Source organism: Cottoperca gobio, chromosome 9 (genome assembly GCF_900634415.1).
Source record: "Cottoperca gobio chromosome 9, fCotGob3.1, whole genome shotgun sequence".
Taxonomy (NCBI): Eukaryota; Metazoa; Chordata; class Actinopteri; order Perciformes; family Bovichtidae; genus Cottoperca; species Cottoperca gobio.
Window position 1 is genome coordinate 27,140,690 of NC_041363.1, and position 15,999 is coordinate 27,156,688.

The following is a 15,999-nucleotide window of genomic DNA, read 5'->3' on the forward strand; positions in this document are numbered from 1 at the left end:
ATGGTAAGGTCTTGGATGGGAGAGCCTTTACCTGGAAGGAAAAGGAGCTTGGTCTTGTCAAGGTTGAGTTTCAAGTGATATGCGGCCATCCACCGAGAGATATCAGCCAGACAAGCCGAGATCCGTGCCTCCACCTGGGTTTCAGATCTGGGAAAAGACAGAGTCAGTTGAGTGTCATCTGCATAGCTGTGGTAGGAGAAACCATGAGAGTGAATGACAGAGCCAATTGAGTTGGTGTACAGTGAAAAGAGGAGAGGGCCCAGGACAGAGCCCTGAGGTACACCGGTGGTGAGTTGACAGGGGTACGACAGAGACCCTCTCCAAGTTACCCTGTAGGTGCGATCCTTTAGATAGGATTCAAGCAGGGAGAGAGCAGAGCCTGAGACTCCCAGTTCTTGGAGGGTGTGGAGGAGGATCTGGTGGTTCACTGTGTCAAATGCAGCAGAAAAGTCCAGAAGGATGACAACAGAGGAGAGGGAGGCTGCTCTAGCAGCGTGGAGTTCCTCAGTGACAGTGAGGAGGGCCCGCCTTGAAACCAGATTGGTGCGGATCAAGAAGGTTGTTCTGGTGAAGGTAAGACAAGAGTTGATTAAAGACTGCACAATCAAGTGTTTTGGAAAGAAAAGAAAGAAGAGAGACAGGTCTGTAGTTGTTGACTTCAGAAGGATCGTCGAGTGAGGGTTTCTTTAAGAGAGGGTTCACTCTTGCCTCCTTAAGATTGTTAGGAAAGCAACCAGATGTTAAGGAGGTGTTGATGAGATGGGTGAGAAAAGGAAGGAGGTCAGGAGCAATAGACTGGAGAAGGTGAGAGGGGATAGGGTCCAGAGGGCAGGTGGTAGGACGGGCAGAGGTAATGAGAGATAGAACTTCATTTGAAGAGAGAGTGGAGAAAGAAGTAAGAGTGGGGGGAAGTGATGTGGATGGTGAACAAATAATGTTAGTCGGCAAGTCAGAAAATAAAGAGCGTATGTCATCTATCTTTTTTACAAAGTAGTTGACAAAGTGGGATGGTAGGAGGGAAGAAGGAGGTGGGGGACTGGGAGGGTTGAGGAGGTGGAGAAGATAGAGAAAAGTTTTTTGGGATTGGAGAAAGAGGATTGAATTTTTTGTTGGAAGAAAGTGCTTTTCACTTATGAAATTGTACCTTATGTTCATTATTTTGTTTTGCACCGGGACCAGGGAAATCCAATGTTGTTTCTCTATCTACTGTACTGCATTGTATATAGATGGACGACAATAACATCTCTATTATCTATTCATTCAAATTTAACAAAAAGACACATTTTGCATTTACTGCTAGTGATATTTATCACTGCAGATGCCTTTGCTATTATGTGCTATTATTATGTTCAGATATCTCCCTCTGAGCTTTTTGCTGCACCTCCAATTCCATTTCCTCTTGAGTGCTTTTATGATTTATCATCCATGTTGGTGTAACAATAGCTGAGGTTCAACGTTTTGATGAAGACTGTATATAAGGGACAGCGCCAGAATAACTACTGAAGGGACCTTGTGGTAAAATTGCTTTCTCAAATGGTGCTTCCAAGGCCAAGAATGAACTTCTCGTTTGTCAAATGTCATTTAACAAGGCTCTCATTGCACAAATGACAATACAAAAACACAAGCTTTATTTTGGAATTGGTAACGGAAGTTGTCCGTGTGTGTCTCGTGCTTAACTGTGTAGCTGCTCTCTTTGCAAAGGAATGTCGCTGCTGCTATATATCAGCTGGGATGGAGGACTGACAGATGTTTGACCCAAAGATGTGTGGACGGCAATGTCTTATCTTATTAAATAACCGTGAGTATTTGTAGCTGATAGCACCTGAAACAAGACATTCAGTCTATCTGCCGTTTCATGTCACAGAAAGCGGAACAGCTAAGCTAGCTACTATCGGCTGGTTAGCTAGCTAAAACAGAGCCAGAGGATAACATTGCCTTCCAGCCAGGGTGGGTAACAGACCTCCCCGCTGTTTCAACGTCGACATACCATTTAGTATTTGGCTTTAACATTTTTAGCACAATTGCTTCAACATGTCGATAAAGCCCTTACTTAAGCGCTAACAGCCTGGGCAGCTATTGCTAGCTGGATAACGTTAAAGGGAAAATTCACCCACAAAAGAATTGAGTGACTGTGTTATTACGTGCAGTAACTTATTGCATTGCTTCACTTTGAATTTGACCTGAACATAGACACCCACTGCACTGAGGCTGATCCTGATAGTGAATAATGTAATAGCTCCTGGGACTATGTGACACCAGCCATTAGGATTTAATAGGGACACGGAGCAGTTGTAAGGCCTCAGGTATCACTAATATTTTATAATAAACTAGTCGTTGTGGCTCTAAACATCAATATAGACATTTAAACTTACTGATAATAACACTTTTCAATCTTGTTTTACAAATTGAGGCACAGACATGTCATTTCACATTTTTGGATGGATTTGTAAACACTGGCACGACTTTGGAAACCAGTGAAAAATATATATTTTTTATCATACAGCAGATGGAATATTGTTTCAACCAGATGGTCCAAGAGTGATTGAGGTTTCTGGAAATATATTCAGAATCAGACGATCTTCTGGGTTTTTCAGTGATCTTCGTGTAATTATTTTTGTAGAAATATGGATGCTTAGCTCTTGGACTAGAATGTCCTCACAAATCATGAGTCCTAATGTTGTTTTTTCCATCTAAGGGAAATGGTTGTCTGTGTTTCTTGATATTTATCAACCTAAAAACCTGAACATCATATGTACGAGTGCATCTCCTTCTGGCTGCACATTTCTTTCACACCTTTTGATGAAGACATGATTTTGTATTGGCTTTTGTGTTTGACAAACCTGCCTTTGTTTTCATGCTGAAAGGGAATGTCTGTTAATTCCAAACCATAACTCCTGCATTCCTCTGCTTTTTTCTTTAGATGATGCACAAAACAACATAGTAGTTACCTCCACTTCTGACTGGCGACCAAGAACATCCAGTCAGATTTAAGAGAACCGCTGCTAACTTCAGAGTCAATATTTAGTCCTTTGGCATCATATCTGCTTGTAAGCATGGGCCTGTAACTTCCTCAGCCCTGTTACACTTTTCCTTGAGTTGTTGAGTGACAAATTGTCAAGGGACTTCCACTGTACTATCGCGTGTTACTGTACGAGCTTGTGAAGCCTCGTCAAGATGTTTTCAGCGCTTAAGAAGCTGGTTGGATCCGAGCCAGGGCAGCTCAGGGACAAGCACATTCCAGCTGGCCTCCAGTCCATGAACCAAAGTTTGCAGAGACGTTTTGCCAAAGGGGTCCAGTATAATAGTAAGTAATGCAGCCCATCATGTAACAAGGCTTCTGCAGTCAAATAACTGTGTCCTATTTATTAAATAATATGTTTCTTCTTAGTAAAGTTAATGAACAAGTTTTCTGATACAAACTTCATGTACAATCTCTTTCCCACTCAAGTGAAAATAGTCATCCGGGGAGATAGAAACACTGGAAAGAGTACTTTATGGCATCGACTGCAGGGCAAGAAGTTTGTGGAGGAGTACCTACCCACTCAGGAGATCCAAGCCACAAGTATCCATTGGAATTACAAAAGTAAGTCATTGAAACTCATGTTATCTCTGAAGATTACTACTGATTTTATTTGATCACCACTGCATTGGTTAATTTTTCTATTTTGGGGAATATTTGACATCTGCTGTTTGTGCCTCGGTGATTTATTTCAGTGGCTCCATATCAAGGTAAAAATTTGGATCTAGCTTCAGCTAACCCAGTTTTAGAGTATGTATCCTGTATTTTTGTGTTAGACATTCCATACCAACCTTTTCCACCACTACTTCTTCTAGTGTTTGCAGTTATTGGATCCGTATTAGACTCTCTTCACAGCCTGCACATTTAAAGTGTTTTCCTCTGTGGCCCAACAACATGAATATTGAAAAGACCCTTTCTGTTTCTCTCAGCTACTGATGATGTGGTCAAGGTAGAGGTGTGGGACGTGGTAGACAAAGGTAAGTGTTGACACACAGGCCCGTTAAAGAAGCAGACTTTCCACTGAGGCTAACCTCACTCTAAGAAGTTACACTTCTTTCTATCTTCTGCTGTCAATATTTCATGACATCAAATAGACGCACGGTCGCGTGTTTGTTTTTCTGTCCTCAGTGTTGATGTTGTCTTTTTTGCACCTCTCTTGCACTCATCTCAGGCCAAAAATATCCTCTTCCTGAAGGTGTAGGTGAGCGCCACGATAGTGTGTAGACATTGAACTCGCTTGTGTGCTGTGGGTTTGTCCCGCCTCGTTCCACTCTTATCTGAATGTCAATATTCTCAAGGTTTGGCTATTCCCAGGTTTGCTGCGTGGCTACATTTCTGAGTTTGGCTGAGTTTTCTGCTAAGTATAGCTAGAGCCTGAGTATCTGCATCAGTAGTGTGTATTTAAAGGATAGCCTAATCCTAATGTATGTTCTAATGCGGCTGCAAGATGCTTTTCCATAAGAAAAGCGGCTGTGCTGCTCTGCTTGTTTTACTCACCATAATCTAACATAAAGCAAACAACTAACCTGTGGGTTGGGACGTGTTTTCTTTTCAGCTCATCTAAACTTAACACTTATGATTCCTTGTTCTTCCAGGCAAAGGCAAAAGGCGCGGAGAGAATTTGAAAATGGAGAATGAGCCCCAAGAGGTGATTATCACATGACTGTCATGTGTTTGGGAAACATTTATAGTATGTGGGTCAGCGATGGAGTAGGCCAGAGTAGGAGGTATTGTTCTCCTGTATCATGTGATTAATCCATGTGTTTAATGTGTGTGTTGTAGTCAGATGAGGTGGCCCTGGATGCAGAGTTCCTGGATGTGTACAAGAACTGTAATGGGATCATCATGATGTTTGACATTACCAAGCAGTGGTAAGAGTCACATGTCTCATCTAATGCTACAATATACATGGACAGATTATGTTTCAGCTGAGAGCGTGCACTGCTCGATTTTGTTCAGCTTCAAAGACAAAAACTTTCAAACACATTTCCGTGTGGCTATTTCAGGCATCATATCTGAGGGGATAGATAGAGATCTTTTTTTATTAATATTCACATGTCACGAGGGACAGGAGGCACCCATAGGTATTTAAATGTTGTTGTTGTGCCATGGTGAACTGATTGGGACTCATTTCTCTTGTAAAGCACTTTGTATAACTGTTAAGAAAAGTGCTTTGTAATATAAATTAAATATATTTATTGTTTTGTAGTTCAGCACGTGTGTGTGTGTGTGTGTGTGTGTGTTGTGAACTTTCTAGCCTTGAGACCCGTAAAGTCCACCATTTATTTTAAGATCACAACCGCAGCAGGGAATGAAGATATAATCGTATTATGTTTGAACATCTGCACAAAATGTGTAACTGGACTTCTGACATGACTCATTGAAACTGAAGTTTGATTAAAAAAAAATCAAGTAGCTTCATGTTGACATGTGCAGATTTAAACAAACATTAGAGAGAAACCTATTAGATTTAAAGATTGGGATAGTTGGTGATTTCATTATGGGATTGAATGATGTTCTTCCAGTGTATCGTCTCTATAAAGTACCAGGTGTATCAATTTGGTTGTTTTCATTTCTCGCCTGATGAAGATCATGTGAGGTCGAAACTGGGATCTCCTGAGGAGTGTCTGACACCTCAGTAACATGTCAGTAACATGTCCATTGCATATTGCATACAGCATATTGATGGTTTTTTCCCCCTTTAATGCAGCTCTGTACAACTGATGTCTTGGATCAGTTCCACTGAACTGAGCCTTCACTAATTCAGTCTTTTGAAATTTCTTCACCCAAACATCAATGTTTTGATGTGATTTTGTCTATTGCAGGACTTTTAATTACATCCTGAGGGAGCTGCCTAAAGTGCCCACCCATGTGCCGGTGTGTGTGTTGGGGAACCACAGGGACATGGGCGAGCATCGCGTCATCCTCCCAGATGATATCAGAGACCTGATTGCTGGACTCAACAGGTAGATATCAGCGCTTCGCTAAATGGAAGTGATGAGCAGATGAAACCTTCTGAAGCTTCGAGCTTTCTTTCCATTTGTGTCGAAAAAGATTCAAAGCTTCGAGCTTCGAGCTTCAAACGCAGTGAACACAGTGCCACCTGGTGGCTTATGAAGTATAGCAGCCTTTTAAGACCGGAGCTATATCGCTACAACACCTCTGAATTTAATAGTTTTAGTCTCATGTGAGAAATATGAGAGAAAAAGTTCATCAACCCTGCATGTTATTATTTACTCTGTTATACTTTTGTTCAGAAGTGCTGCATTAAATGTAAATGGTATTGAGTAATATGTTACAGTAAAATTATTAATATATTGTCCAAAAAGCCTACATATTAAAAAGATTTGCTGACACAAAATATAAATGTACCGATTACAAAGTTAAACTGTAAAGCTGTTGTTGTTCACTCCCTCAGATTAATAATTATAGATGTTTCTCTGTCAGATGACAGAAAGTCCCTTTTTTAAATTAAAGAAACATCTATCTCTATCTATCTATCTCTATCAAGTGGACACAAACATTACTCCTAATGAATGCTGTGTCTGCTGATGGTTTGCTAAAGTTCTTCTGCCTCCAAGTGGCCAAAAAAACAATTTATACATGTTTACAATCTTAACCTTAATTTAATAAAGAGAATTACCAGGACTGCATATGTTAGAAATAGTAACGAAAAATAACTATTTGTGTTTTACAGACCAATGGGAGCATCTTACATCCACTATGCCGAGTCCTCAATGAAGAATGGATTTGGCTTGAAGTATTTGCACAGGTTTTTCAACATCCCCTTCCTGCAGCTACAGGTGGAACATGTTACTCCTCATTTGTCATTATTATCATAATTAGTTTTTGTATTAAGTGTTTCCATTCTGTACTGGTTTCTAATGATTTTATTTCATGAAGACTTAATGTGTGTGTGTGTGTGTGTGTGTGTGTGTGTGTGTGTGTGTGTGTGTGTGTGTGTGTGTGTGTGTGTGTGTGTGTGTGTGTGTGTGTGTGTGTGTGTGTGTGTGCGCGCGCACACAGAGGGAGACCCTCCTGAGGCAGCTGGAGACAAACCAACTGGACATGGATGCCACCCTGGAGGAACTCTGTGTCCAGCAGGAGACTGAAGATCAAAACTATGAGATGTACTGTCTGCTTTGTTTCTCTGTGTCAGTGTGCTGGTGTACAGAGCGTCTCCAGTGTCATGAGTAAAAGCTTTTCCTCCTGCAGGAGATATTATACTGTGTGCACCAGAAAGTGATATAATAAATATATAGTAAAGTAATATTTGCACTGAGACCCTTCGTAGTGCTGAGGTTAGGAACTATAGACTGTAGCTGTTGAATTTTACACCGATGTGTGAAATTCCCTTCCGCTAAGTTTTTATTCTTACTGTGAGAATATATACTTTTTCTTTTCCTCAAGAATTCATTATTACAGGACAAGTTGCTGTTATTGACTCTCAGCTCATTTTGTCAGTTGTCAATTTATTGCACATTTCTTGTAATAGTAATGAGTTCCTCTTGACACACAGCTTTGTGAAGGGTTTCTTTGTATCCCAGCATATGGTTATAGCACAGAACGTCATAAAGACAATTGAAATGTCAATAGTTACTTCTCCTGAATCATGAGCAGTATTTCCTCTCTACAGTCCCTGCACTGTGTTTCCAGGCTCAGATATTACTACAGGTGAACCACAGTTTATTAACCAGCTCTGTTGTGATTTCTGCAGTTTCCTGGAGAACTTGGAGTCTCGCAGTAAGGGCTTCGGCTCTCCTGGTCCAGCGAACGGTCAGAGTCCCTCCTCGGGCTCCCAGTCCCCCATCGTACCCCCCAGTGGAGCCTCTACAGGCAGCTCTAGCCCCAGCACCCCTCAGCCCCCCTTACCCTCCCAGGTGCTCCCACAGTCCCCGTCTGTGTCCGTTTCCGCCCCTCCACCTCCGTCCCCGGCTTCTCCTGCTGTTGAGTCAAAGCCATCGGCCCAGTCGCCCGAACTCCTTCAGGCCTCAGCTGCATCTGGAGCGTCGGCCACCCAGAAACGCGGCTTCATGTCTCGCTGGTTTGGTTCATCTGCTTCTGCTGAGGCTGCTGCCCCAGGTGAGTCTCTTCTACATATTACTCCAGCTGTTGTGTGCACACTGTCCGCTACCAGTGATGATACTGACATCCTCTAGTCCAGGGGGGGGGAAACATTTTTCCTATCAAGGGCCATTTTATTTTTTACAACATCCTTCGAGGGCCATACTAATTATTGAACTCATGACCTCTGTAAAAATTTAGACACAGCCCATTCATTTCACCTTTCTTATATGCTGTGCAAAAAAGCACATTTTTTATCCATGTATCTTTCTGTTTTATCAGAAAACAATCCTTTATTAGTCCCACAACGGGGAAATGTATCTTGTCACAGCAAAAGAACACATGAAGTAAACATTTTAAAAAACACAATAATTAAATAGAAATAAAAAAATAATATAATAAAAAGTGAATATTGTACATGGCAGTGATAATTGCACAGCAGTGGTGGAACAGTCTGTTCTTGGTGTGGTGGTCTACCGATCTATCTTTCCATGTTTGTATGTTCCGCTCTGCAGAGAGCTGCTTGTTGGGCCAAACTCCGCCGAAGAGCGTTAACTTTATCCAAACGCACTCGTCCTTTCAGCTCGTGCAGTTCGGCATGTTGCGTGCTGTAATTTTCATCACTGCAAGCGCGTCACAAACTAGGCACACTGGGCTTTTACTTCCACAAAGAAACAATCGTTCGTCCATTTCTCCTGGAAAGTGCGACATTCCGCATCCAGCCTTCTCTGTTTTCCACTCGCCACGCTGCGTTCACTGATGTCAAAGACTCATTTAATATTGAAGTTTTTTGACATGACGTGACCACGTGATGACACGTTCCGCTCGTGTTGTGTTCAAGGACCCTGACCTTGGCCAGGAAAAACAGTCAATCGCCCGTCTATTGCTGTCTAGATTTTGTTATTTGTTTTTCTAGTGGATTTCTTTGCATGTGTTTATGAATTACCTCGAGGGCCGGATCAAATGGTCTCGCGGGCCCCCGGAGGCCGGAGGTTCCCCACCCCTGCTCTAGTCCATGTAGGAGTTGCTACTGTACAAATCTATAGAAAGCATATCAGAAAGGTTCATGCAAAGCATGTTTACCCATGGAATAATGTGTACAGTGCTGATTAGTTGATCCCAAGCTAGAGATGAACAGCTGGTGGTGCTGACTCTCCAGTCTGGTGCCATTAAACCACAGCAGAAGAAGAGGGTGCAACGAGATGACGTGATTAAAAGAGCTCTGGTCAAACGGAGGAAAACATGATGGAAATATGACATTCATGTTGCTTTCATGTGTTTCCATCCAGCTGTTTTATGTGCATATTGAGAACGCGCGTAAAAGCAGGTGAATGGAAACTATTGTAAGTCTTTAGTCTTCAGGTAGTAGTATCCAACAGCAGCAGAATATATTGTTCTTCTCGTGTGTGATAGATTTGGAAAATAGCGCCAGTCATTGAGTGGAACCTGCTGTAAAAAGCGCGACGGCCAATAGGGAAACTCCAACACTGAAGCGAACAATGGTGTAACTTTATCTCTCACTCAGTACGCCGTGGAACAATAACCTAACAGACAAAAAGCCATCACTTCAACAGATCAATCAAGACAGCAATGTTATGTTTTCCATGTCTGAAGGTCTTCCAAAGACAACTTTGTGAAAGTTCTCACAGAACGCATCACGTTTCATGATGTGGAAGTGTGTTAGTTCTAAAAGCTTCTGTGGGATGAACATTTTCTTAAATCCACACAGCATGTTGGGATAATTATTCTGTCATTTTTTGCACATTACACTCCTTCATGACTCTGGTTAGAAAGATTGCAGCTATGAAGTTGTTGGTCATTAAAAGAGGCTTCATGGGCAGATATGTTTTATTGTCATTCTGTGAAAACAATAAATATAGCTCGACAGGGTTTCTGTAAATTGTGTACGGTAATCGTGAATAGCAAACTGTATTTATTTTTTAGCTCACCTTTTGAATGGAGTATTCAGCCATAACTGAAACATGACAAGTTAAAAGCAAGTAACTCCAAGACTCAAGAGAAATGCCGAGCTTTTAAATGACCAAAGGACTGGCGGGTGTTGTGTCGTGTGTTTTCACGCTTTCATTGTGTAATTAATAAGTGAAGGAATAGATTAGATATATTGGATGCTTGTCACATACATTTGGCTCTTGTTTCCCTCCAGACGAGCAGACTGCAGCAGTGTGTCCTGCTAAGGTTCACAGTGTGGATGATTTTGTGCCAGATGAGAGGCTGGATAAAAGCTTCCTGGAGGACAGCCTGCCCTCCAAGAACAAGAGGCCTCAGCCTGCTCCGGCAGTGGACAGCGACAGGTCAGATGTTTACTTTGTCATTGTGAGTTAGCTTGTTAATCCACATTTGACCTTTTTTTCATAAACTTTAACATTAAACTCAACATGGATGAGAAACAAAGCTTCATTCATTGTTTTCTTTTAAGAATAAATTGTGTTTACTGAAAACTTTCCTCGGCATTTAAAAAGGTGCGCATGCACATTGGAAGTCACTGAGGCTCTGGTGCTGCGTTCCCTCTCTCGGTGAGTCGAGGTAAAAACACTGTTTTCCTGTCCTGTCTCTGTCCCAGTGATGGTGAAGACAGAGGGAACCCCATGGTGTCTGCTTTCCAGGATGAGCTGGACCCTGACGACACTGAGCCCAGCCTTCCCCAACCTAAGAGCCTGCCCCTCAGTAAGGATTTCACTCTGACCAGTGACGATGAAGCCCCCACTGTCACACAGGACCTGGACCTGGACAGTGAGCCTGAGCTCAAAGCGTAAGTCCTTCCTCAGAATCACATCGACGTGCAGTATGTTGTGGTACTGAGGGGGAATAAGAGCAGGTCTGTCACAGGGAGTTAACCGACCAGGGGATTGTTATTAACTGGCAACATCTTCTAAGAACAACCACAAAGCAACTGATGATGTTGCATGTTGTTTTCTGTGCAATCCATACTTTCATATATAATTCTTAACATTTTGACAGGAAATAAAATGCAGAAAAGATCAATGGACATGCAGCGTTACACAATAGTAGCTTCCTTAGCACGCTAAGCATTTAATGCCATTAGGACCATCACCACAGAGAAGTCCAAAATAAACTGATTACACCAATATTTTAGCGCTGCATGTAAAGGGAACATTCAAAGTGTTTAATCACAATAACAGTGAGGGAATTAGGACGACATCCAACAAGAACAGATGGTGGTGGAGAGACCTGCTACGTCCCATTTAATTAGTTCCCTCCACTTCTCATGTGAAGAACACAAACTCACTTATTCCATTTGAAGGCATCTCTGATATTTCTTCCTTTGTGACTGCATTGTGCCTCCAATATGTGACCGCCAAATCACAGTTTACTGGAAACCTCAGTGTATTAGTTACAATTCAAATACATGAGCTATGAGTCACCTAGATGTAGCCAAGGAGGTTGCTGACTTCCTGTGGTTATTATGTGATTGTTTACATGGAGAAACTTGAATGATCAGCACTGCTGCAGTGACATCACAAGAGCACACAGAAAAGAGCGCTGGCTGCATCGCTTCTTCTCTAGCGGCTGATACGCTCTCTTCTTATTGGGAACAATTGGAAAAAGGACGCTGGTGTTGCTATATGGACACTCAGCTTTGAAAAGAAAATCTAGAGTGGAAGTTAGCAAGTGATGATCATGAAAAAAAGTAGTGAATGAGATGTAAAAATGTATATAATGTATATGGAATAAAATACTATTGTATTGTAAGCTAAATAAATATTCCATTTCACCCTGTTTCAGGCCTGTGATCCACATCACAAAACTCAAGGTGGCATCTAAAGCTCCAGAGGCCATCTCCCTCACTTTAACTCCAGCAGCAGAGCAGCTGCCCCGACACCAGGCCAAGAAGAAGGGAGGCACTCCCAGAGCTGAGGACTCTGACACTGACCACGAGGCTCCGGCAGCCCAGCAGATGCTCTCCTTTGTTATGGATGACCCCGACTTTGAGTCTGAAGCATTAGACACTCCAAAAGTAACAAAGGTACAGTAGAACAGATTTATCCGTTCACTTTTTACTGCAGAAAGCCTGAGCTTTTAACCTAATATATGGTTTTGAGTCAAAACCACAGCATGATACAAATCAGACATTCTGGACACGTCCCACTGTTGCATCAGAAGTCTTATTCTCGCAAGAAAATCTCAAGATTGTTCATTTGCGGCCGCCCCGTTCTTCCCAGGATATATTTCCAGTCAGAGATGAGCTTCTGTCCGACCTCTCTGATGATGACCTGCAGTTATGCAAGGTACCAGAGCCTCTAAAGCCCACTGTGATCTCCTTCAAACATAAGGACGACACCGACCTGTTTGGCCTCGGCATCCAAGAAGAGGCTCCCGCAGCCAAGGACAGCAGCGAGGAGCAGGAAGGCAAGTCATGAAATATCTGTCCATTTGTCTCATGTTTCTCTTTAGAAATCGCTGCTGCTGTTCTGATGACCTCGCATTACATCTGCTTATTTGAGTCAGCATATCTTATGTAGGTGTGGGAACCTTTGAGAATCTCACGATTTGATTTCAATTCCCATCCCTGGTGTCGTGTGTTGGTGTCAGGATTGTTGATTCAACAATAGAAAGTTGACACTCCTAAGATTCTGTTTCCTCGACTCGTTCAAATACTTGATTTGAACATATTTCAAATCTGACTGAATCGCTGCAGTCGTACATCACCATAAGACTACTGTGTGTATCTGCTCCTCTTTCAGAGAAAGAAAGCAAACACTCCTCCAAAGACAAGAAGAAAAAGAAGAAGAAGAGCAAAGAGGTGAAGTTTATGTTGTTCATGTGAAGTATGTCTAAAAGACAGTAATATCATCACAGTAAATTGTGTATTTCTGATTTTAGGAGGATGAAAAAAACAAGAAGAAACACAAACACAAGAAAAAAGACGAAGCTGCTGCAGGAGACGAGAAGGAGAAAGAGAAAAAGAAAAAGCAATCCCGGACCAAGAAAACAGAAGTGGACGAGTTGGAGGACTTTCTGGGCGGAGGAGCAGGGTCCATCAAAAGAGATGACGGAGATTATGAAGAACTATAAAAGCTCCTGTTTTCTAAGGACCAGCAGCGAGGCGCGTGGTCCTTTAAAACCCTCCTGGTTCCTTGACTTAAGAGCATAAAGCATCTCCAAGCTATACGCAATACGCAAGGCTGCCGACAACACCCAGGTACGGAGCGTTACTCTGGAATGTTCCCTCTGATCGATTCCCCATCTGCACTACTGCTGTCACTTCCATTCCAGCCAATAGGAGACGGCGAGGAGACCCACGTGTACTGTAGTGAGGCGTGACGATTGGCTCTTTGTACTTTGACATGATTGAATATGTTGGCTTAATATTTTCTGTAAATAGGTTTATCATTTAGTCTGAATTAGTTTGTGTAATATTGGAGAGCATGCTTAAAGTGACGAGTGACTCCTTCACACTCCAGTTTTACTTTCTTCCCTACGTGTCGCTTCAGTGCTTAATGGCAGGTTTAGTCTTGTGTCTCTAAACAGAAACTCTGAGGAAGAATTCAGAGTGAGTTGATTTCAGAATTTTTAGGAAACTTCCTCTTCTTCACATTTGGAGTGCGTCCACACTACGCTGGCTACATCTGAAAACATTTTTGCTTATGATTTGGCCTCCATCCACACTTAGTCTGACTTTTTAAGTGTCAATATCGCTGATCACACAATACAGAGTGTGTCATTAACATTCTGTATGTACACTACACACTCCCGCATAAGATCGTTCCAGGTCCACTGTGTTTCCAAACATGGGACAGTGAGTGGGTCCTGTGGAGTCTGCCATGTCTCTTGGCCAAGTCATAGCAATGATGTAGGATTGTTAAGACAAACGTATCGTTTATTCTGGTCCAAACGTTGTTTGTTGATGGAGTTCACAAAAAGTGTAATTTTTAAGAAATTAGCCGGCTGAGTGTGGACGTAGTTTTGTTGTGGATCTGAGCCCCATTTTATGATTTGATCCACTCTGCTGCCCTGTCAGCACAAATCAACAATTCACCTTCCTCTGCTTCCCCCTGTAGGCCACATACAAACTCTCCTCATGTTTTCTGCATTTGCCTTAATGGAGGTTACTACAAGGAATGATGTGCCGCTATCTTCATGAACCATTTCAAGTGTTCTTACTGTAAAATGTTGGAATGTTGTCCGAGCCTTTTATCGGTCCAACAGAATCGACATCATGTCTGGAGCCTGTTAGAAGATTGCCGTGAATCCAATGCTTCGGTTTGTTTTTTTGTTTTGGTTTGATCCTCCATCCTTCTAAAGGAATATTCTGGAATGTGTGACTATTTCTTTGTAAGTAACATTTCCTCGTGGTTTTATCCTTGTGTTATTTATTGCTTCTATTCTGTTTGGTCAGGATTTAGTTTGTGCAGAAACACATGCTTTTTATGGATTACAGTTCATATTTCTCACCTGTAATACAGCCTCCAATGGTTTACATGTATCTGGTGATATGAACTACGTGCAGTACAGAATCTTCCATAAATCACCCAAATGTTTCAAATCAGTGAAGCATTTCTGCATCTAAGAGAAACTGTATTTTTAGACTTGTTTACACAACTGACATATTTCATACAGTTTCCATCTCCCATGCATACGTGGTTACAAAGACATGATGTTTGATATTCCAAAGTTGAAACTATGCAGCATTGATCCTGAATACTGTGTGCTCTTTTGTTTTTGTCTTTTGTCATGTGATTGAGGATAAATGCTGAAAGCACAGTTTCAAGCAAGGCATGAGACTTCAGTGTACAGCAAGAAAAGAATGTATAAAGTATAGAAGAAAATACATATATTTGAAGAGCTTTGTTCCAAAATTGATACATACACTGTGTGGAAACAATGCCACTGAAATCCTATCAAATTATTCTGCTGTCCAAAGTAAAAACATTTCTGATGGCTAAAACTTTAGAAATGTTTCCTTTCAGGTATTTTTCCCAAATGGATGTGTGACGTTTTGGAATGAAACCCTTCATTTATTTTTCACCCCATGACATGTTCTATATTTACACTGTGTTTGAGTTTGACTATGTTTGGTTTGTCCAATAAATGCAAACTTATTTCTTCATAAAAAGCATTTCTTGTGTCTTTAAAAAAATTAAAATGGCTTTCACCCTTTGAAACAAATAGAAAAACGCACTGTGTGGATGATTGTGTGCATGATGCATCTTAATGGTGCTGGATGAAGCCAGAGCTCTGCTCACAGTGACGTCATCATGAGGCTCCTCGGCCTCCTGAACAAAGACAACACAAAGATGTTCGGTCAGTTGCACTCAAGCAATCTGTGATGTTAGAATTATATTTTAAACAAAACAAATTGTTGCATGAAAGATAAGAAGTGTTTTACCTAATAAATGTGTTTTGTTATTGCTGTGAAAGATTTGAGAGTTAAGTTAATGTCATCATGTGAATTGGTCATATTTACTATAACCTGCATTAAAGATAAATTGTGTCAGTTTAGCTCTCTAAGGCCTGTATTTTCTCCTCCTGTTTTTTGTAGTGTCCACAATGATGCTAAGGGGGAAACCATGCTGCATGTTTTGCCTGAAATTAAATGTAAATGTGTGTCTTTGTTGACTGGTGGAGTAAAGGTTGGTGAGCATGGTCAGCAGAGGCTGCAGGGGGATGGTAGAGGAACATGCATGTGATTAGAGTAGTTTGAATTAAAGATGCTCTAATAATAATTACATTTTTAATTTAATAATTTTAAACATAAAATGACTATATTGTGGAAGGTGTTGTTACTCAGGGCAAACCCACAAAGAATTATCAGCAGTGCTTCAGTTCCTCTCAGAGTGCTTTAGCCTCTTTTAGCACATGTTTTTTAAATTGAACATCTGGATTGAAGTTCTCTATCAAGGTGAATGTCTACACTCACCTACAGCATAATCCGA

At 41.5% G+C, this 15,999-nt stretch overlaps 1 protein-coding gene across 2 annotated transcripts; it reads left to right on the forward strand.

Moving 5' to 3' along the window:
* The first annotated feature begins 1,662 nt into the window (after positions 1 to 1,662).
* Positions 1,663 to 15,182, forward strand: LOC115013467 (rab-like protein 6). Of its 2 annotated transcripts, XM_029439797.1 has the most exons (17): positions 1,663 to 1,798; positions 2,921 to 3,304; positions 3,449 to 3,583; positions 3,949 to 3,996; positions 4,191 to 4,220; positions 4,615 to 4,667; positions 4,802 to 4,890; positions 5,845 to 5,985; positions 6,717 to 6,822; positions 7,046 to 7,149; positions 7,737 to 8,101; positions 10,248 to 10,395; positions 10,665 to 10,853; positions 11,849 to 12,089; positions 12,286 to 12,472; positions 12,808 to 12,866; positions 12,947 to 15,182. In XM_029439797.1, exons 2-17 carry the CDS (start codon positions 3,175 to 3,177, stop codon positions 13,136 to 13,138), a joined length of 2,217 nt encoding a protein of 738 aa, XP_029295657.1. In that variant the 5' UTR covers positions 1,663 to 1,798; positions 2,921 to 3,174; the 3' UTR covers positions 13,139 to 15,182. The 2 variants fall into 2 exon arrangements, with proteins under 2 accessions (XP_029295657.1, XP_029295658.1); XM_029439798.1 differs by lacking the exon at positions 4,191 to 4,220.
* The last annotated feature ends 817 nt before the right edge of the window (positions 15,183 to 15,999 follow it).